Source organism: Engystomops pustulosus, chromosome 3, assembly GCF_040894005.1.
Source record: "Engystomops pustulosus chromosome 3, aEngPut4.maternal, whole genome shotgun sequence".
Classification (NCBI taxonomy): domain Eukaryota; kingdom Metazoa; phylum Chordata; class Amphibia; order Anura; family Leptodactylidae; genus Engystomops; species Engystomops pustulosus.
In genome coordinates, this window is record NC_092413.1 from 42051434 (window position 1) to 42075666 (window position 24233).

General features: G+C 42.5%; 1 protein-coding gene across 5 annotated transcripts in view; it reads right to left on the reverse strand.

Annotated features, from left to right (window-relative positions):
* The window catches only part of VRK2 (VRK serine/threonine kinase 2), a 63659-nt gene extending 48716 nt beyond the window's left edge, over window positions 1–14943 (reverse strand). The window contains exons 1-5 of one of the 5 annotated variants that reach the window (XM_072140591.1): window positions 14773–14943; window positions 6314–6473; window positions 4805–4860; window positions 3643–3712; window positions 1659–1743 (exon numbers count right to left, since the gene is read on the reverse strand). In XM_072140591.1, coding sequence (XP_071996692.1) covers window positions 1659–1743; window positions 3643–3712; window positions 4805–4860; window positions 6314–6440 — 338 coding nt within the window. In that variant the 5' untranslated portion in view covers window positions 6441–6473; window positions 14773–14943. Of the gene's footprint in view, window positions 1–1658; window positions 1744–3642; window positions 3713–4804; window positions 4861–6313; window positions 6474–9192; window positions 9215–10009; window positions 10103–10161; window positions 10329–14631; window positions 14732–14772 lie in introns of those variants that run through there. The other 4 variants (XM_072140592.1, XM_072140590.1, XM_072140593.1 and 1 more) reach the window with 4 other exon arrangements.
* Between the last annotated feature and the right edge of the window lie 9290 nt (window positions 14944–24233).

Below are 24233 nucleotides of genomic sequence, written 5' to 3' on the forward strand. Positions count from 1 at the left end.
TGCTTCCTTCATTTTAGGCTTCATGGCAATATGCTGGGTCCTATAGCAGATAGAACCATGGTACTGGCATCAGAATTTTATTTTAAATATTGCATCTTGTGGTTCTGTGACTTACAGAATTGGAGATACGGGTAGGTAAAGCAATGGTGAAAATGCAAGATGCTGATACAAATCCAATTCCAGCACTTTTATTTAACTGCCGGTTCTTGCTGCTGTGGAACCCATAGTTCTGACGTCTCAAGAGCTCCTCCACAGTTACCGGTGGGGTGGCATCATTTCATCTCCCCATACCAGAGGCTGCTGGTATTTTTGGCGCAGAAAAATAGATGACAACTAAGGATTCTGGAGTGCTTCTACAGGGTGCTGTTCTAATGTTATTCATATATATTAATGAATAAACTGGCAACTGGGAGTGAACACTTCCCTTGCATACGGGAGGTCCCATTCTGTCAGCACTGATTATGGGAATGTAAATGCATCCACATATTTAAAGAAGTAAAATCAGAGGAAAAGCTGTAAAATAATATGTTTTTAAGGAAATCTGCCATCAGGTTTACCACTGACATTAGTAGCTCTTATCCGGAACCATCCTTCCCTTGGATCTCAGTGTTTTTCTAAGCAGAAACTTATAAAAATATTCAAATGAGCCAAAAGGGCTCTGGGGCATCATCCGAGCCCCTTTAGGTTCTGAAGTGTCCGTCACAGGCAGAGAGTTGGCGATGTAAGCTGGCTCTCTGCAAATCTCAGGCGTGGGCATTTGTAAGCTGCAGCCCACTGCTCAGCAACGTGCACGGGATTTGCAGAGAGACGGTTTGTGTCTCTGGCTCCATGCCTGGGATAAGGGTGAAGTCCGGCATGGAACGAAATGGGGGAGTGCATAATTTGAGACAAAGCAGCCTGAAGGGGATCGGATTACGCCCCCAGGACCCCTCAGGTTTTCCAAATTTGATTATTTGGAAAAGTTTCTTTCTAGAAAAACAACCAAGGGTATAAGAAGGACGGTTCCATAGAGACGCTAAAGAGCTACACAGGTTTGTGGTCTACCATCAGTAAGGCTGCATTCAGAATAACGTATGCCCGCACAGCTATGGGTGCGATGGAGAGGAGGAATGGTGACCCCTCTCCTCTCCATAGAGACCGTACGGGCCATAACATGGGGACATATCCTATCTTATTCCCAGTGGACCGAGAGTCTTGCATCCCTGTATTGCCATCTATGGGGGACGTATGTATGGCTGCATGCTCGTGGCTGTACATACATCCCCCATACGTTCGTGTGAATGTAGCCTTAATCTGATGCTAGATTTCCAATTATTTAGTGACAAGGTCCTGTGTAAATACATGTAACTGAGCGCACACTGTAAAGCTTACTACTGCATGTTATACTCCTCTAAAGGTAAGCCCCCAGCCAAGTTTACATATGCCCGTATCAAGTCTTCTTCCTCTGGTAGTGTAAATCTGATGTCCTGGGAGTACAGTCACGGTGGCTATGCCTGCTTATCGGGTGTGTAGAGGCTACAAACAACAGCAATATGTGAACCGATCGTAGGAAGCACATGGAGGTTTAGACAAACTCTTTACTTCTATCTACAAATTGACTAAACCCACTGATTATTATGAGACAGAAGTACAATTTATATCCTTAGTAATACTAATACCTTGAATTATAATTTAATTCTCCCGTTCCCCAGTATCTGGGAATCCCCAAGTAGTCCAGGTTATGACGATGAATCCATAAGGTAACTGTGAAATGAAAAACAAAGCAGAAAGATGTGATACAGTAATATATCTACAGAGATTTCTCCACCCTTCAATTTGTGGAGGGTCAATGTTGGATAACCATAATATAATGATAAGAAACTATTATGATAGATTATAGACTTTGTTTGGATTACAACTATTTTTGCCAAGTAAGGTTTACTTCTTCACGTTTCCCCATCAGTAGTTATACGATTGCACCTTCCTCCATTATTTCTTATTGTTTTTACAATGCATTTTGTAACACAAAACTGATACATGTCTTTAGCAAAATAGCAGATTTCCTTCTGTATTACATGTAGTGACATCTGGATTACGATTCTTTTTGAGATTCTACCTGAAACAGGGGAAACTGTAAAGTTGTAAAAGCTTCTGAATGGTAAATGGTCATTTGTGCACATATCTGGCTTAGTTTTGGGGGTGATCCAATAGAATTGTGGTTTTAAAAAGATGCCATTATGTGGAATTTGGTTAGTTGTGCGTGTAATAAGATGTTCCTATGTATCATACTGACACACAAGCAAGTAGATTAAGACAACTGCTGGTAAAGGAGTAACCTGCTAGAGTAGGAGAAGACACCTGCTTATATAGGGTTAATCCGAGAACTTTACAATGTACCCAAGTCCTAAATATCCCACTATGTCAACACACAGAGAATGGACCAGGCTATGAGCTCCATTCTCCTAGTAGTGGCTACGACAGGTAATTGCAGCTCGGCTTGCATTGCAGTGAATAATAATTGATCTGCAATAACCAGGTTCAACCACTACACAGATAATGGAGCTGTCTGATTTATTTTCTGTGTATTGACTGCTGAGAAAGGCTAGTTGGTGGGGGAGCCAGGAGTCTTACTAATCTGCTATGAAAACCCCTTCAAATTTCCCCAATTCTATAAACAAAATGGTTTTCTATTTCTTCATGATGTACATGAGGAAGTGATGCGTCCTCTTTAAATACCTGAATACTTCCTGCACACATAAGCGGATGGAGAGTTACAAAGATATTAAGGGAAGTGCTGCTCACCAGTAACACTATAGTGCTGGCATGATGGAAGTAAAAGGAGTTCTGACTTTTTTTGCATCACTCACAATACTATGGGGGTCATTTATCTTATTTCCCTTCTCTGAGCTCTTTTTACGCCTTTTGTGAGTCTATTTTTTGCACCTGATTTGTCAAATTTTAAAAAAGATGCAATGTTTGGCGCAAATCATGCCATTGCCTTTCCTAAGCATGGTCAGGGCTGGCGTGTTATAGGGTAATTATTGTACTGAAAAAAAACTCACCTCGGGTTATACATGAGTCAAGTAAAAAATAAAAAAAGGTTTCCGGTGTCCGGATCGTTGGCGCGGGTACCGATCTTCAGCACAAGGCTCCCGATCTTCGGTGCGGGTCCTGGCGGCTCCTCTTATCTCTTCTTTCTTCTCTTGCCGTCAGAGTCACGTCATCAGCACCGCATCATAGTGTGCGCCTGCCGGCAGATCACATGGACGCTACTCTGCCGGCGAGAGAAGAGGAGCCGCCGGCTCTGAAGATCGGGACCAGCGCCAACGTTCCGGACACCGAAGGGTGAGTATTAAGTTTTTTATTTTTTTTGGTATGGTGCTGGCTGTATACTACATGGGGGCTGGCTGTATACTACTTGGGGGCTGGCTAGCTGTATACTACACCCTCGGCTTATACTCGCGTCAATAGGTTTTCCCAGTTTTGGTGGTAAAATTAGGAATATCGGCTTATACTCAAGTATATACGGTAATTGTCACAGCCCTTTTTACAAGATTTGGTAAGAATTGTGGCAAAAATAGTTTTCATTTATTCAAATTACATGAATCCCATACACCAATTGTCATGTTATTAATTCTGTTAAATGACATATTGAGTTCCTACCATCATCCTGCTTTGCTGCTCTTTGATAAAACTTCAGCTCACAGAACAATGGTCCATTCTGATAGTTTTCCTAGAATGAGATCACAAAGAATATAAATATATATGTGTGTGTGTGTGTGTGTGTGTGTGTGAAATCAAGGATTGGCTAAACTGAAAACAAACTAATTGCAGGGGGTTGATGAAGGTTAATAAGGACCTGTAGTGGGTTAAGAGTCAATTTTTTTTTTAATTCAAAAAATTTAAGGAATCCATTTAAAACAAATCTGTTTCCATGATAGTGCAGTGTAATCTTCAGGCAGCATGTTATAGAGCAAGTGGAGCGCAGCAAGCTGTACATAATGTCTCTTCAGAAGGCAACATGTTATAAAGCAGGAGGAGCTGAGAAGATTGTGGCTTATTTACTAACAGTCCGTGCACACACTTTTGTTGAACTTTTCAACATTTTCGGGGATTGTACATCTGTGACAGGGGTTTAACAGGTGTCTGTGCTGGGATTGCGTCCCATGTGATCGGATTTCGGCGCACCTGCGCTGGCTTTCATGCGACAGAAATTGGGGGAAGGGCCGTCCGACGATCTGACTGTTTCGGACTGAGCGCGGGGTTTAACTTTAAAGTTGTGTCACAAGACAATGCATTTACATGCACCACTAAAAAGACGGTGAACTCCGTTGGACCTGAGTGGGGAAGCGACACATGCAGGATATTATCGGACAATGCACCTTCGGGGAACTACGTAGCTAAATGTGCTCCATTGTGTATACCGCAGGCAGTATGTGGTAGAGCGGGGGGAGCTGAGCAGATGGTATGTAGTGCCCTATCTGTAAGCAGTGTGTTATAGAGCAGGAGTATCTTCAACCCCTCACAATGGGCTTCCTGCAAGAGTATGGAAGCAATGTTCTGATACAGACTACAGACAATAGAACTGACAGATGCTTGTATAAGAGCAATTGGAAGACACTGGGACTTGCCACCCAGTGCAGTTTGGCACTGAAAATGTAACTGATATGTAAATGTATAAGCTCTATTAAAGGATTAAAAAAGTATTGTCACCTCTTGCAAATTTACTGCCAATTGGACTCCATTTTCATGGTGACAGGTTTACTTTAACTGTTTAGGGGACTTGTACCACTCCTGAATCATGTAAAATAGTTTGTATAATTACCACTTTAATGACGTAGGCAGTGTCATCGGGAACTGGCCTGTCACAATCTGGAGAAGCTGAAAGAACAGGAATCATTTTTGATAAATATGAGATTGTCTTCTACAAATAAAATGCAACAGAATGCAAGAATCAGACTAATAGGCTTCCATAGCTGGCAGATCCATATGCCATGATCAGGCCCCCCCATCACCAGGGTGATCCAAAGGAACCAAAAGTTGGTGTAACAGGGGGCAACAGAGAGAATCTTTTTCCCCTTGACTGCCATGATCAATATACAGCAGGAGCCAGAATGTGCATCACAGATCAGGGTTGGGAAGTTAAGGAGACTGCCAGTTAAGGCCACTGTGCAGTTGGGTGGAGACCATAGACATTGACACTCCACTAGGGGAATTCTGGGAAAATATGCAAAGTTTTCCAGGATGGAATAAGGAAAACTAGGCCTCTTTCAGCTACCTAAAGAGGTGTGCTTTTCCTTATCTCATTCTGGAAAACTGCACATTTTCCCAGAATTCCCCTAGAGGAGAGACAACGGCGAGAATCTCTACAAGCCTACAAGGAGGCCTTAAAGGGGTTTTCCCATGAACAAAAGTTAGGCCCAAAGCACGGGATAGGGCCTAACTTGCTGATCAAGTGGGAGATTTCCGTCAGAGATTAATGGAGCAGAACGGTCATGCACAGAGTGACAAGAGGTCCGACGGAGGTACGTAGGACCCCATCGAACACCTCGTTTTCGTGATCTGTGGGGGTCTCAGCACTGAGAACCCGACTTTTGTTTGTGGGAAACCCCATTTAATTGGCAGTCTCCGTAAGGAGAACTTTTCATTTACATCCTGACCCTAGTCAAAAACCTCTCACTCAGCCAAACCACTTTTTTCAGGCTATCTGCACACGTTGTGGATTACATGCTGATTTTGTTGTGGAAAATCCACCCCGTAGTATTAAAGTGAATGTCATTTGGATGCGCTTTTTTACATTGATGTCAATGGGCATGAGAAAATCTGCATCACAACACCAAGGTGCAGATTTTTGCTTGAAATTACGTCAGATCAGGTGAAAAAAAAAATGAACTACAAATAACACAAATCTGCATGAAAAATGCAACATAAAACAGTTCTGCACTCAGATACGTCTGATTAATCTCCCCCATGGTTTCTATTTGCCGATGACAATCAATCAGAGCTTAGCTTTCATTTTACCACATCCGTTATAATTAAAACTGAGCTCTCATTGGTTTCCTTGGGCTAGAACAGTTTAACCTCAGACATTTCTGATAAATCTCCCTCCGTGTGTACATGATGCAGATTTTTAGCATGATAATCAGCACCCTGTGGGATAGCCTCGTCCTGGGGCGCGCTCGCCTCCACTATTAGATAATATTGGCACTGCTGACAATCTTTTGTGATTCCCCCCATTTAGGTGAAGGTTTTTATTCTGCCCCCTTTTCTCTTGTATTATTGATACTAATCCCTAGTGAACTTTATTACAAATATAAAGATTACACATTATTACCCAGGTATATCAAGCCGAATCCCCCTTGGCCAAGCTTTTTCCCCAATCTCCAGGATTTTTTGTTTGTGTCGTTCACGATGAACCCTTCTGGCAGAAGAGCAGGGAGTTTGTTTTTCCGTGGAGGCATTTTTCTTTTCTTTTAAAACCTGCAAGAAAATATCTGAAAGGAAACAAACACGTTAGAAGGTTTTCTACTTGCGGCCGACTGCATAAAAGGAGCTTTTTATTTTCATTTTGCTTTTTTTCAACTAAAAACCTGAATGCCTTTTATAAAAAGATAAGCAGACAAGAATTTTCCTGTTCTACATGAAATAAATAAATGTACATTACTGAAAAGGCTATTCAGGTGCAGAGGACATCCGCTGTATAACTACTTAGCGGAGACAATACGGTGCTCTGCATAGGGCTGAACCTGTGACCAAAGTAGGAGCCTCAGCTCACAGTTGCTGCTTTTCTTTCCCTCTAAACAGAACCATGGTCAGTCCGTGAATATCGGACCAATTATTATATATAGGCGATGCTGTTCTGTGGTGAAGCAGAGACTCCCTGTATCATATCACTATTATCATCCTCATCACTATGATGCATGGAATCCACTCCTCTGAATTGTGGTTTGTATGATAAATCTCTCCAGAGATGACCAGGATTCAAGGACCAACCATGGTCATGTGACTCTGGCCCAAGAGTCATACAGAGCTCCGGGAGAAGGAATCCTGAGAGCCAAGTACAATTTACAGATAACATGATCTTCCTTAGCTACAGTATCAGTGCTGCAGTGAGGCCGGCAGACAGGGAGTCCTTGCATCATATTTCTGTGCGATGTGTACAGTCTGTGGAACTGGCCCAACATACAGGTCTGTTGACAACTGGAACCGAACTAACATGCTGAGCTTAGTTCAGGTTGTTCAGCTTTCAGGCTCGACATTCCAGCAAGATCACACTCACTAGTTTGTAACAGGCCTTAAATTTATTAATTGGGATCATTTATCTTTTTAAAGGGAACATATCAACTATTAGTCCTGTGAATAGGGGGTAACAAGCTGGTGAGGAACCAACTGCTAGGACCCCCATGATCATAAGAACAGGATCCCCAGCAATACAGGAAAAGGGGGTCCTGCTCTACGCACGCGTCCTGCCACCCCATTCAGTAATATAGGAGTACTGTATCCAGACCACAGCGTTTGGGTAACTTTCGCACAGCCATTCACTTTATGTAGGAGTCCTGGAGATACCCCGCTGCTGTGCTCAGCAATTTCTGACACCCCCCCATAGTATTGATATCCGTGATCAGCCGACCACAGCCCCTTAGGCCAGTTTTACACAAGAGAGTTTGAGCCAACTGATGTTATTAGGCAAATCATCTCTCCTCAGCTGTTCTAATACGTTTCAAAATGCAATAAAAACGCAACCAAAACGCAACATGTGAACGCGCCCTAAGGCTACTTGCATGTAAATGGCCACTGGGGTCTAGCCTTTTCTTGGGACCTGGAGGCAGCTGGGGCCCAGAATACTGGAGTGGCTGGCGGTTGCGGCCTAGGCACGCTGTGGTCACGGTGCTTGGTACAGGGACCGGGGGGCTGTCCTACCGCCAGGCAGGTCTTCAGCAGGTGGTGTGTGGAAGAAATAATATAGAGGGAGAGGCTTATGCAATGGTTACTCCCTGAGGCAACACCCAAGTGTCTGTAGGGTATGTCCCTGGTTAAGGAATGGGGATCCCTTGGTGGTAACAGCCATATCCAGGGATCAGACGGAGGCAACGTTGTGCAAAATAACTCACAGTTCTTTATTGAACAACAGCAGGCAACGGGCCTAAACGTTATCACAGCAGATTCGGATTACTGGAGTGGTCATGGAGAGGGTCCTCAGGAATAGTGCAACAGCCTGGTAATATATGCAGGCTGGGATGGAACTGTGTCCAAGTTGTGGAAGCTGCAGCTCTAAGTCTCCTGATTCTGGTCCTGGAATTAGGAGAAGTGTCAGCACTGACTTCACTCTGTATGCTGGTATTTTGAGAGAATCTGCTCGAGAGAGAGAGAGCTGGGTTCCAAGAGAGCTGGCTCCTCCCAGGGGGTTTTATTCTTCTGGTCAGGTGGTAGCAAGTCTCCACTTACACTCCAGTTTACATTGTAAAAACACAATTGGTCGATAACTCACATCCAATTAACCATTGCCCGTTCAGGCAGAATCTACAGCCGCTAATTACCTTGGACTTCCCTGCATTATCCCTTGCTGAGTTGATCAGACTCATTATATGGATCCTGACAGGTCGAGGGCCTTATTCACAACTACTTCCTTGCCCATACGTTGGCAGGGGTGTGGAATAAACATCCATGAGAAGGTAGTAAAAAACTCAGAACAGGTTCTATTCTTGACTATGTTTGTGGCTCGAGCTTTACCGTTAATGTGATAAATACGGATGGCACATGGGCGTCTGTGTACCATCCATATTTGTGGAACAGTTTACAATTACAACCTTCAAGAGGTTGGGATAAGCTACTGACCACCAGCCTTCAATTGTCAATACAAGTCACACACAACGATTTTGTAGGCATATGGCTTGACAACAGATCAGACAACACTCAAAAACAGACCGTGGATCCATTGTTTGCGCCCATGATATGTGCAGGGAGCTCAACACTGGTAGATCTCAAAAATCCCAAAATAAAAGAAGTTGTCCGATACCTGGAAGCAGAATCTACCACATCAATGACCTCTCCATTACCGCTGCCATGTGAACGCGCGGGGGGGGGGGGGGGCTGGGGGCATTTAGCAAACTTTTTCTCCGTCTTTCTTTTTGCCTGATTACACAGCCGTTAACATTGTGTTTACAAAACGCATGCGTTAACCTAATGCTAAAACATTCTTTAAAGAAAACCTACCAACATGTATCTACCTATTAAGGTAGATCCGAGGGCAGGTTCATCTAATCTATAGTAGGATAGGCCTTTTTAGGGCTAATCATTTAGTCCCCTGTATCTCTGCCATAATATGCAAATTCACTAAAGAGGCTACTAGCTAGAGCTGAGGCCACGTGGCACGGCTACTCCACGCCCCAGTAGCTTCTAGCGATCCGCCTACCACGGCACTCATCTGTGAAGCCGGGTTCTGACCACGCACCGTAGCTCCGGCTTTAGAGCCAAGACCACGCAGCCGTCAGCATGTGCAGGACACGGTTTCATGGACGAGAGTGCACAACTCCTCAAAGGTGGCTTGGTAGGCGGATCACAAGAGGCTACGGGTGCATGGGGTAACCGCGCCATTAGTAAATTTGCATATTAGAGCAATTAAAAATGCTTTATAATAAACGTCCACCACGACTTATTTATGTCACCCCTCCTTTATGTAGAATCTGGTTATGTCAGACTGGGGTTACACTTGGGCAAAGTTCAGACATGTGTCACCTCATCTGGTAAGTTTCCTCTTGTATCATAACAAGCAGAAAGTTACATTGTTACATTACACTCTTCTGAAGCTTCTGCATGGATTTCCATTGTTCGCTCTTTTACAGGAGAAAACACACAAATGGAGTAAATTTTAGTAAAATCCCAGCACGATGCAGTATTTATCTGGACTGTATCTGGCTCCTAAGGACAAGTTCTCACATGGGGGATTTCCAGCACAAACTGTGTCGTGTCATACACACTGCAGCTCCTGTGTATACAGAGACCAAATGGCAGTGATACATTGTAACAGCACCTGTGTATGTAATATAAGGCACACACTGCACCGGACCCTCAGCTGCACTGCAGCACTGTACTTCCCTCCAATCCGAGTTTCCCGCTCGTTCTTCCAATCACTGCTGGGATTGGACCGATGCCCTAGTCTCCCCCCACAAACAGGGAACTGACCGGGTGACTGGAGCTCCGGGGGTGTCCTCCCTTCACTTCTGCTGGTGCTCAGTTCGTTGCAGTGTATCAGTTCAGGGACAGGACGCTTCCATTATTGATGTATAGTCACTTATGAAGTTAGAGAACTCCTGTGTCACGTGTCCTGGGCCAGGGATCATCTACAAGCAGCCCGGTCTGTGCACACAGGGCCTAGGGAGCGTCTGCAAATATCCTACTTCATACATTTACATGGACTCCAGATTACACATAGAGGAACATGGCTGCCAGTTATTCTGCATTGTTTAACAAGTGTAAAATAAATGAAAAGGGTAACTTTATGGGATTATTCACACAGTGATGTCACAGTTCAAGTATAATTCACACAGTGATGTCAAACCATAGGGATAATACACACAGTGATGTCACAGACAGGGATAATACACACAGTGATGTCACAGTACAGAGATAATACACACAGTGATGTCACAGACAGGGATAATACACACAGTGATGTCACAGTACAGAGATAATACACAGTGATGTCAAACCATAGGGATAATACACACTGATGTCACAGTACGGGGATAATACACACAGTGATGTCACAGTACAGGGATAATACCCACAGTGATGTCACAGTACATACACAGAGTGATGTCACAGTACAGGGATAATACACACAGTGATGTCACAGTACAGAGATAATACACAGTGATGTCACAGTACATAGATAATACACAGTGATGTCACAGTACAGGGATAATACACAGAGTGATGTCACAGTACATGGACATAACACAGTGATGTCACAGTACAGGGATATTACACAGAGTGATGTAAGAGTACAGGGATATTACACAGAGTGATGAAAGAGTACAGGGATAATACGCAGAGTGATGTCATAGTACAGGGATAATACACAGTGATGTCACAGTACAGGGATAATACACACACAGTGATGTCACAGTACAGGGATAATACACACAGTGATGTCACAGTACATGGATATTACACACAGTGATGTCACAGTACAGGGATAATACACACAGTGATGTCACAGTACATGGATATTACACACAGTGATGTCACAGTACAGGGATAATACACACACAGTGATGTCACAGTACAGGGATATTACACAGAGTCTTGTAAGAGTACAGGGATAATATACACAGTGATGTCACAGTACATGGATATTACACCCAGTGATGTCACAGTACAGGGATAATACGCAGAGTGATGTCACAGTACAGGGATAATACACACACAGTGATGTCACAGTACAGGGATATTACACAGAGTGATGTAACAGTACAGGGATAATACACACAGTGATGTCACAGTAAATGGATATTACACCCAGTGATGTCACAGTACAGAGATAATACACAGTGATATCACAGTACATGGATATTACACATAGTGATGTCACAGTATATGGATATTACACCCAGTGATGTCACAGTACAGGGATAATACGCAGAGTGATGTCACAGTACATGGATATTACACCCAGTGATGTCACAGTACATGGATAATACACAGAGTGATGTCACAGTACATGGATATTACACCCAGTGATGTCACAGTACAGGGATAATACGCACAGTGTTGTCACAGTACATGGATATTACACATAGTGATGTCACAGTACATGGATAACACAGTGATGTCACTGTACAGGATTAATACACACACAGTGATGTCACAGTACAAGATTAATACACACACAGTGATGTCACAGTACAGGGGTAATACATACAGTGACAGGCTCGGAGCTGGGTGGTTACACTCATTTTACTTGATGTAGATATTTAGCATGCGACCATCCGAAGTATTCATGTCAGAATGTGATTAGATTATGTAACAAACTCCCTTGCTCCACTTAATTGCTATAGTGTTTGAAATTCCGGCGCATGTGCAACATCCCCCAAGCGGAGCCTAGCCGTTTTGGGCTTGGGGGCAGCTGGATTCTCTTTGGTACCCGAGGGGCTGGCTCAGCACAGCTTAGCACTCATCTGGGTCATGGTCGCTTGGTACCAGAAGAACAGGCCTTCATGCTGGGCTGGTAGATTTGCAAGAAAAGAGTGGGATGCTTCGGATGGGTGATAGTCCTCTCAGCAGCACTCCTTTAAACACAGAATCGCTGGGAAACAAGAAAGGTGTCTCTGGGTTGCAGAAAGTCCCCTACACATTGGTGGTTATACTTGTGGGGTGATTTGGGAGATGGTAGATTAGACCATATACCCCCCCCCCTCCCCCCAACTGCCCCGAGTCGAGTCAGACTTTGTCCTGGGCATTCCTAAATGTCTAAACTATCAAAATCTAAAAATATTCCATGCAGAACTCTACAACGGGGAATTGACCCTTTTTTGCCATATTGCAATCCATAAAAGTCTATGAAGATGTCAGCTCATCACGCAAAGAATTGCCCTTACACAGACCCATACACCACAGTATGAAAAAATTTCTTATTGCAAATTTTGCTATGACAGAGTTTTACACTGCTGCACCCGATTTATCATAAAAATCCTGATGTGGACGTCTTAAAAAGTCACTTTTTTTCTCAAATAACCTCCAGTCCAAAGCAAGCGTAGGCAAGTGGTTGCTTAGACATTTGATATTTTTCTGCAACTTTTCATTAACAAAGTCTCAAAAAACCAACACTCACATGCCTCATTTATCAAACACTACAATAATGCAAGCGAACCAAAACCTTAAAAAAACAATCCCAAAAACTATTCTTAAGATAAGCGTTGCCCTGGGTGCTTATTATTGATTGAATATGCATTTCCACTCAAACACATGCAATCAGTAAAAGCTCCTTTCCGTTGTGTTTGAAATGTGTTTCAAAGCGCAGTTGCAATGTAACGTGTCAACTCTCATACCCAATTTAGAGTCACAATGAGCAGGGCCGGTGCCAGCTCTGGGCATACCTGGGCAAGTGCCGAGGCCCAGAGCTGCTGGGGGTGGGCCCACATAAGGCTGTATAGAAGAAATCCATGGAGGCTGTATCTAATGAATCCATAGGGGGTAGGTGGGCTTTATATAAAATAGCCATGAAGGGGCTGTTAGGGCTGATAAACTAGGGAATATTTTAGGGAAAAGGAGACTGTTTTAGTTTCTCAATTTTTAATGCTGCCATGAGAGTTCACTGCTAAGGGGCCCACTAAGGCTCTGTCGCCAAGGGGCCTGCTGAGACCTGGAGCCGACCCTGACAAAGAGGAAGCATTTACATGTAACGTTTGATTAGAAATTAAAACTGAGTTAAAACGCAACAGGGGTGGGGCTTAGTCCAATTGCACTTGAATGCGCTTCCACTGAAAAGCATGCAGTCAGTAACAAGAAGTATGTTTTACTGGCAAATTACCGGATTTTTGTTCCTGATCGCATGCATTTCAGTGGAAACAAATATGCAATTGGGCCAAGACCCACCATGTCGCAAAACAAAATCAAATGCCAAATGTGAACTGAAACCAAAAACAGATAAAATAACTGAGGGTCAGGGCTCGGGGTGAACCCCCTGGACCACCGTGGACGATGGCACAAGCCGAGGCCTGGGACCGGAATCTAAGTGGCACCTGGTCTTCACCAGAGCCCGCTGCAAAGTAGGATGGTCTTCCTGCGGCGTGGTACCACCAGGTCGTTCCACAGGCGCGACTTGTCCGCAGTGGCAGCCAAGGTCGAGGTACAGGAACACAATGCAGTCTCAGAGTCTGGAACAGGCAGATAGTCAGGACAGGCGGCAGAGGTGCTAGGACAGGTCCGGGTCACAACGGGAGGTCAGAGCAGGAACACAGAGGAATAGCTTTCTCATGTAGCACTAAGATTTGGCAGAGGTTTCTGGGAGTAGCCGGCTTTTATGGAAAACCGGAAAGTGGCCAGCGCCAATCAGCGGTGTGCTGGCCCTTTAAATCTGTGAGTGCCTAGGGAGCTGGGAGGAACGCACTGGCCAGCCGGGACGGGAGCAGGAGCGCGGAGAGGTAAGTGTGTTAGGGAACAGGCACCACCATGATGAGGGGCACAAGTGTGCCTGCGATATGATACGTGGATCGCAGGGGCGCCCATGACACTGAGATTTGAATCAATGAGGAGCGGGTCCTGGCCCTTTCGCAGGTTTCACTTGTGGTGATGCCCACCCTGCTGCCCTCCACAGATGTAAAATCAAGGTGAAATTCTCCATTACAAACCTGATAAACAGCAAAGCTTCTGGGAGACTCCAATTCATAATCTCATAAACTTTCAATTCCCAAAGTTTTCAGCAGCCCCTTCATCTGAATTAATTAAAAGGATTTTATGATTATGTTACCTCACCCATCAGGGATGTTACATTTCCTGCAGCATATGAGCCACTCGCGCTAAGCAAGACTGTAGCATTGTAGCGCGCTGGTGGTATTTAATACTGACATTTTAGCACATCCCCTATTAACATGTTTTCCAGTCTGGCACATATCTTTAAATATCATTGCTAAATTTACACAGCTGACATACCTCCGCAGCATAAACAAATCCACAGCAACTTGTCACGTTCCAAATCCAAGAAATCTGTCTTTTTTTCTTCTTATTTTTTTAAGAACCGACCAGAGAATTTTGTCCGCTTCATCAATCCACTAAACTTTTTTGCATAATTACCTTATTACCGATGGCTCCACAACAAACAAGGGGTCATGCCACTCATCTCTGTCATCATCCTGGTGCACCGGCGCTCTTTCCAAAGGCTGTGACACGCTTTAGTGTGACTGGCCCAATGATTGAGCTCACATCATTGCAATAATTAGCCGGATCACCTTAGCATATTAACAAAGCGACCCACCCCAGCCCAAGTCCATATGGTTTGAAATACCTAATGAGTCAGTTAATGTGCTATGTCCAGGAGTAATGGATACTTGTTATGGATGACATGACGCATCATTTGCCAACTTTCTGACTGATTGAGGTTTCCATGCTGACTTTTTCTCCTTTGTGTTTTGTTAATTGAAGGCATCAAATAATGATTTGATCGCCAGGTTTGAAGCCATTTTTCAGTTCATAGATGATAATAATAGAGGTGAATCTCTACTTTGTATTACAGATATGAAATATTAGTTTTTAATACTCTACTATATTAATATTATTTTTATTAATATTATACTATAGAATTATTTTTCCTACTATGATGCATTTAATTTGTTTTCTACAACTGAAATTAGTATTACGACTTTTGTATAGTCCTACGAGCGCACTCATGCATAGTCCTACGAGCGCACTCATGCATAGTCCTACGAGCGCACTCATGCATAGTCCTACGAGCGCACTTATGCATAGTTCTACGAGCGCACTTATGTATAGCCCTACAGGCGCACAATAGGACACTGGTAATAATGTAGAGCCTAGTGCTGTGCCTCACAGGATTTTTAATACAAACTCCTTATTTTGTCTTTTTCATGCCATATTAAGGCAAATTCACATAAATACTGTATCTGTAGAAGATAGATCTGTTGCAGTAATTAAAGGGCTTGTACCAAGAAAGTGTCAAAGGTAGAGCAGGGTTGCAGATGCTAGAATCACGCACAACCTCTGCCATTTCCCGGACCAGCCTTGCAAACCCTATTTGTTATGGATTTATGGTTGACAATCCCTACACTAACTTGGTGCACAGGAAAGAAGACGAAACACAGAGAACAGACAGGGAACAGACAGACAAGCGAAGTTGATAGACTGAAACAAGTCCAAGGTAGCAGTTAAGCACAAAATCTTAAATAATGAAGCAAAGGTCAGATACACAGTATAGTTAAGGGATAACAAGAACAAATAGGGATTGGTATCAGGAAACTAGTAAAACCACCTAGGTTTAATGGAACTGGAAGATATATAAGGGAGTTCCTGCACAATGCCCCCAGCATCTGACTGAACTGGCTATCCATCACTCAAGTTAACCATTTGTTCACTTAGTCCTACTACAGCAGCAACCTAAGCCACAGTTCACATACGCAGAGAAAAATCAACGCCTTCCAAGCCACATTCTGCAAACAGAAGACAATACTGGCAGGGATGTAACATTAAGCAAGTTATCCCCTGATCATGAGGGTTCGACTGCTGGGTCTCCCACTTATCACGAGAATGGGAGTCCTGTTCTAACTAATGAGTGAAGCAGTAGTTTGCATCCTGCTGCTCCAGTCAGTCGTTCAGGAGTGTCAGAAATTGTTGAGCACAGAGCTTTGTGGTCTCTGGCGCTGTCAATCTGCGTGGCATAGATAGCGGAAATTACTCAATTTCCAATAATCCCATACTGTTGAATTACCATTACCCAATAACTGGTGGTATAATTCATGTTATCGGTGGGGTCCCAGTAGTCTGACCCTTACCAGCTTATCAGCTTGTTGTCCCCTAAACTCTTGGATACCTTGCTAACTTCATACAACTCCTTTTGTGTCATTTTGGGTGGAAAAAATCCACAACATACCTCACTTGTCTAGAAACCAAGGTTACCCTCCAATGAAGAAGGGGAAAAAAAGGACACTAATGCAATTGCAATTAAAATATCAGAATACCTTTATTGATACTACAAAACATGATAACGTTAAAAAAAACATGAAGACAAAAAGTGTGGCCTCACCGTGGAGGATGTCTACAGTGTACAGTACAATATAGAGTGGTGGAGCACAGAGACAAAACAAGGCGGTCTAGCACCGGGCAAGGTCGAACTAATGTTTCTTTATATAAAGTATGGTGAGCTGGTGGCCAAAAGGAATAATTCCTATAAAGACTGTCCTATATCCGTACAAGTGTACATAGCGAACAGATGGTACCAGGAACCCTTGAGTCGGGCTGCCAGTTCTTACCTATTGTGCGTAAATTCACTCCACCGCCCGGGAAGGTCGCCGTAGAGAGTGCTCTTTCAGTACATCTCATCAATACAGTGTAGGGAATTGGTTTGGCTAGATGAGAGGCCATGAACATGGATCAGGGGAAAAACTTATCTCTCATTCACACGGACGTTGGGGGACATATATACAGCCGACGTTCCACAGCCGGGAGAACGATAGGACATGTCTGTTAGTGTGAATTTAGCCTAACTCTTATGGAGATTTACCTCTTCAGGCCATCTATACACCTACATAGTATTGAGAAGATGTAGTAACATCAAAATCATTTGAATCTATTGGGAGATGGCATTCTTTCTTTCTTTCTTAAATGTATTTGCATATTACTTTCCCAATGTTCACTGAAAACCTCAAAAATGTCGATTCATTTAAAGCAACAACAACTGTCAAAATCAACCATGACAAACCAGGGACACTCACTCAGATCCACATACCGTGACTATGGTATTATTCCTATATTTGCTATCCATGGCCACCTTCCTTCTGAAATAAACTTCTAAAAGTATGCTAATGAGCCAGTAGACCTCTTGGGTGCATTACCGGAGCCCCTCCATACTGCGGCTTCCCAGGTTGTTACACTGTGCAGGAGCACGTCTCCCCCTTCCCCCTGCTCTCTCAGCACTTCCCCCTCCATTTGCCTTATGTGGTCTCACACAGTGGCAGGGGGAAGTGCTCCTGCATAGTGTAAAACCCTGTAAAGATACAATACTTAGGGGCGCTGATAATGCCCCATATAGCACTTCTGACTCATTAGCATAATTAATGATAATCAAAGTCGATTTTTAGAAGAAGGGAGGATAACATGGTTTATCCTGTTTCATTTTGTTGGTAGATATCCTTTAAGGGCTTAGATTAAAAAAAACAAACAAGCAAACAGACTAACCTTTTTATATTGCACATCCTATTTCCCATTACAGCCATGTCAGCACTCCGTGCATGTTTGTGTTTGAAGGGGATGTACATTAGATACTGACCCATTGATTTACAGTGAGTACGTGAAGCATTCAGATCCCTTTAAATGTTTCACTCTTTGTGTTATTACAGCAAATTGGCAAGATGAAAAATTTTTTGGGTCATTAATGTACAATGTGCACACAACTTGACAGAACCCCCACCCCCCAGAAATTAGATATTTTTGCTAATTTATTAAACAAGAAAAACTGAAATATCACATGGTCATAAGTATTCAGACCCTATGCTGTGACGTTCGTATTTAACTCACATGTTGTCCATTTCCTTCTGATCTTGCTAGAGAGGATTCTACATTGGAGTAGTGCTGTGTGTTATTTAAACTGATTATACTTGATTAGGAAAGGCACACATCTAAGAAATATTAGATCTCACAGACCACAGTGCATGTCAGAGCACATGAGAATCATGAGGTCTAAGGAACTGCTCAAGGAGCTCAGAGACAAAATTTGTGGCATGGCACAGATCTGGCCAAGGTTACAAATGAATTTCTGCAGCATTCAAGGTTCCTAAGAGCACAGTAGCCTCTATAATCCTGAAATGGAAGACATTTGGGATGGCCACAACTCTTCTTCGACCTGGCCATCCAGCCAAACTAAGAAGAACTTTGGTGATTGAAGTGAAGAAGAACCCAGAGATCAGTGTCGCTGAGCTCCAGAGATGAATTTGGGAGAAAGTTCCACAAAATCAACTATCACTGCAGCCTTCTACCAGTTGGGGCTTTATGGCTGAGTGTTTCTCTCTGTCAAGATGTATACTGTAATGGGACGCTGGTAGTTCTATAAATTGTTGTGCAATATAACGATTAATATCACTACCTTCCTCGTTGTACTATTTACTATATTCTATATCTTCTGTTTCTAGTCTCTGTATTATACACTATAATTCACCACACTCAGGGTTAATACTAATAATATTTATTGACACGCTAAAAGTATACAATGTTAATCACAATATCCACAAAACCCCCAGAATCGAACCCACAACAATGCATATAAACACACACACACACACACATATAATGATCTTTACACCTAACTGTCCCTATTATTACAGAGAACGAAGGGGGACAGGGAGATTAACAGGAAAGCAGGGGTATAGAGGTAGGTTTAGGTAAACCAGGAAGCAGGGCTACAGAGCCAGAGAACAGGTGAGCTGGGGTACAGAGATAGAGAACAGGGGAGACGGGTTACAGAGATAGAGAACAGGGGAGACGGGGTACAGAAATAGAGAACAGGGGAGCCGGGGTACAGAGATAGAGAACAGGGGAGCCGGGGTACAGAGATAGAGAACAGGAGAGCTGGGGTACAGAGATAGAGAACAGGGGAGCCGGGGTACAGAGATAGAGAACAGGAGAGCCGGGGTACAGAGATAGAGAACAGGGGAGCCGGGGTACTCAGCCAAATCCGGGAAGGTGCTATAGTGTCTTCTCTGTGGTGATACTCTTAGCTGGTGGTGATGGCAGATTCCTTCTCCTTCCTAGTTGGTCTCCAGGGAAGATTTCTTCTGTCTATCCTCCACTATCATCCCCTTATAAGTCTCTCCTCTGTCCCTTCCCCCAAGATGATGGACAACAGATATATAACCCTTCCTATCCTATATATCCAATACAGGATGTGTATTTAGTCACCCATCCAGCCCCCCTCAGGTAGGAATAACAGAGATCCCGGATTTCCATCCTGGCATAGAGGTGTGAAGCATCTCCAGATAACTGTCCCTGGAGAGTTTAAGTGACATTCCCATGGTAAAAGGGGATTGATATCTATCCAAGGATACACTCCAAATATAGTGAAAAAAACGGGTGTTCTTTATTCCATGTTAGGGTACAGTGAAGTACAGAAGCAGCGACGTTTCGGCTCCAAAGAGCCTTTCTCAAGCTTCACTGTACCCTAACATGGAATAAAGAACACCCATTTTTTTCACTATATTTGGAGTGCTGCCTACTTTCAATTATCTACGTTGGAGGACCTGAAGCCTGCCTGGTTCTGAGTGCCTGCACCCACCATTGCCTCTCTTAGATGTGCTGTTTGGACTTTCCCTACGTATCCAAGGATACAGATATGTGAGATTGCCCTCACCACATTCTGAGTAAGAAAGCAGCTGTGTTCTTTCCCAGGGGAATGGAATATGACAGAGGGACATATATATATATATATATATATATATATATATATATATATATATATATACCCCTTTTGCCTTCAGAACTGCCTCAATTCTTTGTGGCGTAGATTCAACAAGGTGCTGGAAGCATTCCTCAGAGATTTTGGTCCATATTGACATGATGGCATCACACAGTTGCCGCAGATTTGTCGGCTGCACATCCATGATGCGAATCTCCCGTTCCACCACATCCCAAAGATGCTCTATTGGATTGAGATCTAGTGACTGTGGAGGCCATTTGAGTACAGTAAACTTATTGTCATGTTCAAGAAACCAGTCTGAGATGATTCCAGCTTTATGACATGGCACATTACCTGCTGAAAGTAGCCATCAGATGTTGGGGCCCAAAGAGTGCCAAGAAAATATTACCCACACCATGACACCACCACCACCAGGCTGAACCGTTGATACAAGGCAGGATGGATCCATGACGCCAAATTCTGACCCTACCATCCGAATGTTGCAGCAGAAATCGAGACTCATCAGGACAGGCAACGTTTTTCCAATCTTCTACTGTCCAATTTCGATGAGCTTGTGCAAATTGTAGCCTCAGTTTCCTGTTCTTAGCTGAAAGGAGTGGCACCCGCTGTGGTATTCTGCTGCTGTAGCCCATCTGCCTCAAAGTTTGATGTACTGTGCGTTCAGAGATGCTCTTCTGCCTACCTTGGTTGTAACGGGTGGTGATTTGAGTCACTGTTGCCTTTCTATCAGCTCGAACCAGTCTGCCCATTCTCCTCTGACCTCTGGCATCAACAAGGCATTTCCACCCACAGAACTGCCGCTCACTGGATGTTTTTTCTTTTTCGGACCATTTTCTGTAAACCCTAGAAATGGTTATGCGTGAAAATCCCTGTAGATCAGCAGTTTCTGAAATACTCAGACCAGCCCTTCTGGCACCAACAACCATGCCACGAGTTGCCGCCATGTGATTGGCTGATTAGAAATTAAGTGTTAACGAGCAGTTGGACAGGTGTATCTAATAAAGTGGCCGGTGAGTATATATATATATATATATATATACACCCAAATACCTATGTACATGAATGGACACTTCCCTTTACATATACATTAATGAGCAAAAAAAAACTTTTTTGATCTTGCCTGCAATGAAACATATTAAGTGAAAAATTTAAAGGGGTCTGAATACTTTCTGTATCCGATGTATGAAGACCAGACACCTTATGGACCAGTCTTGATGTAACCCCACACCTAAGGCCTGGCGTCTTAGAATTCAATTGTGAGCCGTACACATCCTTCTTGGCATAGAATTCAGCTTTACTATGGTTCCTCCCATATTAAATTCGGTGTAAGGGTGACATAGAACGGGGGGGGGGGGGATGGAGTAAAAATTCCTGCCCAGGATTGTGACTTTTTTAGGTTAAATTATAAGTTTCCCTGGTTTATAATGCTTCATTTTGATGGTAGATTTGCTTTAAATTCTTATAGATCTTCTGTTTTCTTAAAGTCCAACTCAGTTGAGGTTGACATGAACACCACGTGACGCAGCAGCACACAGCTTTATCTTTGTGTGAATATACTCTAGATTTATGTATATCAACCCTACGTCAAGCTTTCTATTTACATTGTACAAATACCTTTGTTGATCTCTTTTAATCATTGAGTGAGTAAAATAAGAATAAAAAATAACAATATCTTCAGTTTATGAGAATTGTCGGTAAGTAAAAGCCCTACAGCTGAATGTTAAGACCTCTTGACAAACACACTTCCACCATTGATTGCGCTGGATAACTAGTTTGTTAGCTCTTGAAATCTGATGCTATTTCCTGTGGATGTAAGTGAGTAACAATGCAGTAAATGTAGTTAAAGAGAGCACATTACAAGCATTACACCTTAGCAATAATAACATAATTACTTTAGCCCTATATCTTGTTTTTACCAAGTGAACACATGCCCTTTGGTTTTTATATACCTCATCCGCAATAATGTTCGTTATTCGCATGTTAGTGCTACATTTCAGTATAAACCTAATTATCATGATGGGATATATTAAATGTGACTCATTTTATGGCACAATCAATATGTCTGACCTCAGAATAAAAATTGATCATGATGATCTTTAAATGTAGTACAAGGGTCATTACATTAATGGCATACTAATGGGAGACAGTCCTGACCATGCACTATTAATAGATTAGTATTGCTTCCCAGATTTACTTTGGTTCGAGGAAGTATCCTGGCCTCCAGTCCATTCTTCCCCCAGGAGAATACTCTAGAAGACATCACCTGTAGTCTCTAGTTCTTATCTAATTAAACAATTTTCTATATAGAATAGAAACAAAGGTTTTCTTCATAGTACAGATCCTATAGAACAGATAAAAGCCAATTTTGCTAAATTAAATCATGCTAGTAAATGTTTTACATGACAATACTGCATGCTCATGTTTCTTATCAATGTATTGCATATTAGTTGATTGTTGGAGAAGTTGCGTGCCAAAAAAACCTTGATTATCAACATATATTTAATCATTTATAGTTTTATTTTTTTAATTAAGAATTTTTTAAATTAATTTATTAGATTTATTGTATTCATTCCTTATTCCCGTCTAGAGATGAGCGGACCTGAACTTTCCATTTGGGTTTGGGTGTGCCCCACACGACCTGTGCATATTGATGGATTGGCTGCTGAACAGCCAATCCAGCAAATTAACACCCCTAGCTAGAAGTCATGGCTGTAATTTGCCAAGAGGACACCCCTGGCCAATCAAAGCTGTGGCTAGTTGCTAGCGGCATTAATATACCAGATTGGTTGTTTGGCAGTGAATCCGGCAATATGTCCTGGTCGCATTGGACGTACCTCAACCCCAATCCACTCATCTCTATTACGGTCATCAAAAATGGGAAGGCATTGCGCCTGCAGGAAAAGAAACCTATAAAAAGGAGAGCCACAAGAGCCCAACATGACCATTTTTTAAACATATACAAAATAAAAAAAGAGGCAATGGAAGCGTCAGATATGTATTTATAGGGTACGTGTACTTTTAAAACTGAAATTTTAGTTTCCTAATATTTCAAAAACTAAGAAGCATGTTTGCACAATATTGTATTATTTTGTTTCTACAGTTCCTATACAAAAGTATGTGTCTTCATGACTGCATGCAAACACTGTCCTAAATGTGACCCAATAATCATCCAATACGATCTATTAGATTTGTCCCACATTTTGCTAACTTAGAATGGAGCGAAGGATCATTTTTCAATAAAAAATTCCCTAAACGGTAATCAATAAAATATATTTATATATTATAAAACAATAGGAAGCCCAATTCATTTGAAAACATCTTTAAATTGTCATTGAACCTTTAACAAAATTACAGAAATGAAGTGTAGATGATAATAGTAAACTTTGTAATATACTTTATTATAGAAATCTGTTCTTTTTCTTCTACTTTTCTTCCTTGTTTAAGATGTTTGTGTAAATCAGGTTTCCGCCAGCTGAGACATAAAGGCACCCGATAAAGTATCTAATGACTTATTTCTTTACAGACAGTCCCTGGATAGTCTTATCTCCTCAGACAATTTTTTATCAAAGGTTTAGTTACTCTTTAAAGGGGTTGACCACTCTTTTACTTAAGTTTCCCATGTGCTGTTACTGCCCTGTGGATAAAGTTCATCAAGTGATTCAGAAGTCCTGCTTCTTAATTTTGTACTGTGTATAGGCCCCCTGTGGTCCTTTCTTTCCATGTCCGAGTTTTATGCAATAGTGTGAGGAGAGACAAAGTTTGATGTCAGGTGATGACCTGCAGCAGTAAGAACAATGCAGAGGGCAGCATGCTGGGAACAGGGAAAGGCTGCAGCTTTCAAAGAAGGAAAAGACACAGGTAATTTACACATGCAAAGACATGTCTAATATAAGAGAGGTTTTTTTTTTAAGTGGCCAACCCCTTTAACGATTAAAGGTAATAAGAAATACACAAATTTGGTATGTTGCAAACTGCTTTAGGCTAAACATCACTGTAGATATTAATACTGCTATTTGGGATATGGCAAAAACTGCAGAAAATAACTGGTTTGTAATATTGTGAAATCTGGTAAAAATAAATTCTATATAAATTTAACAATTTTGTAAAACACGGTAAA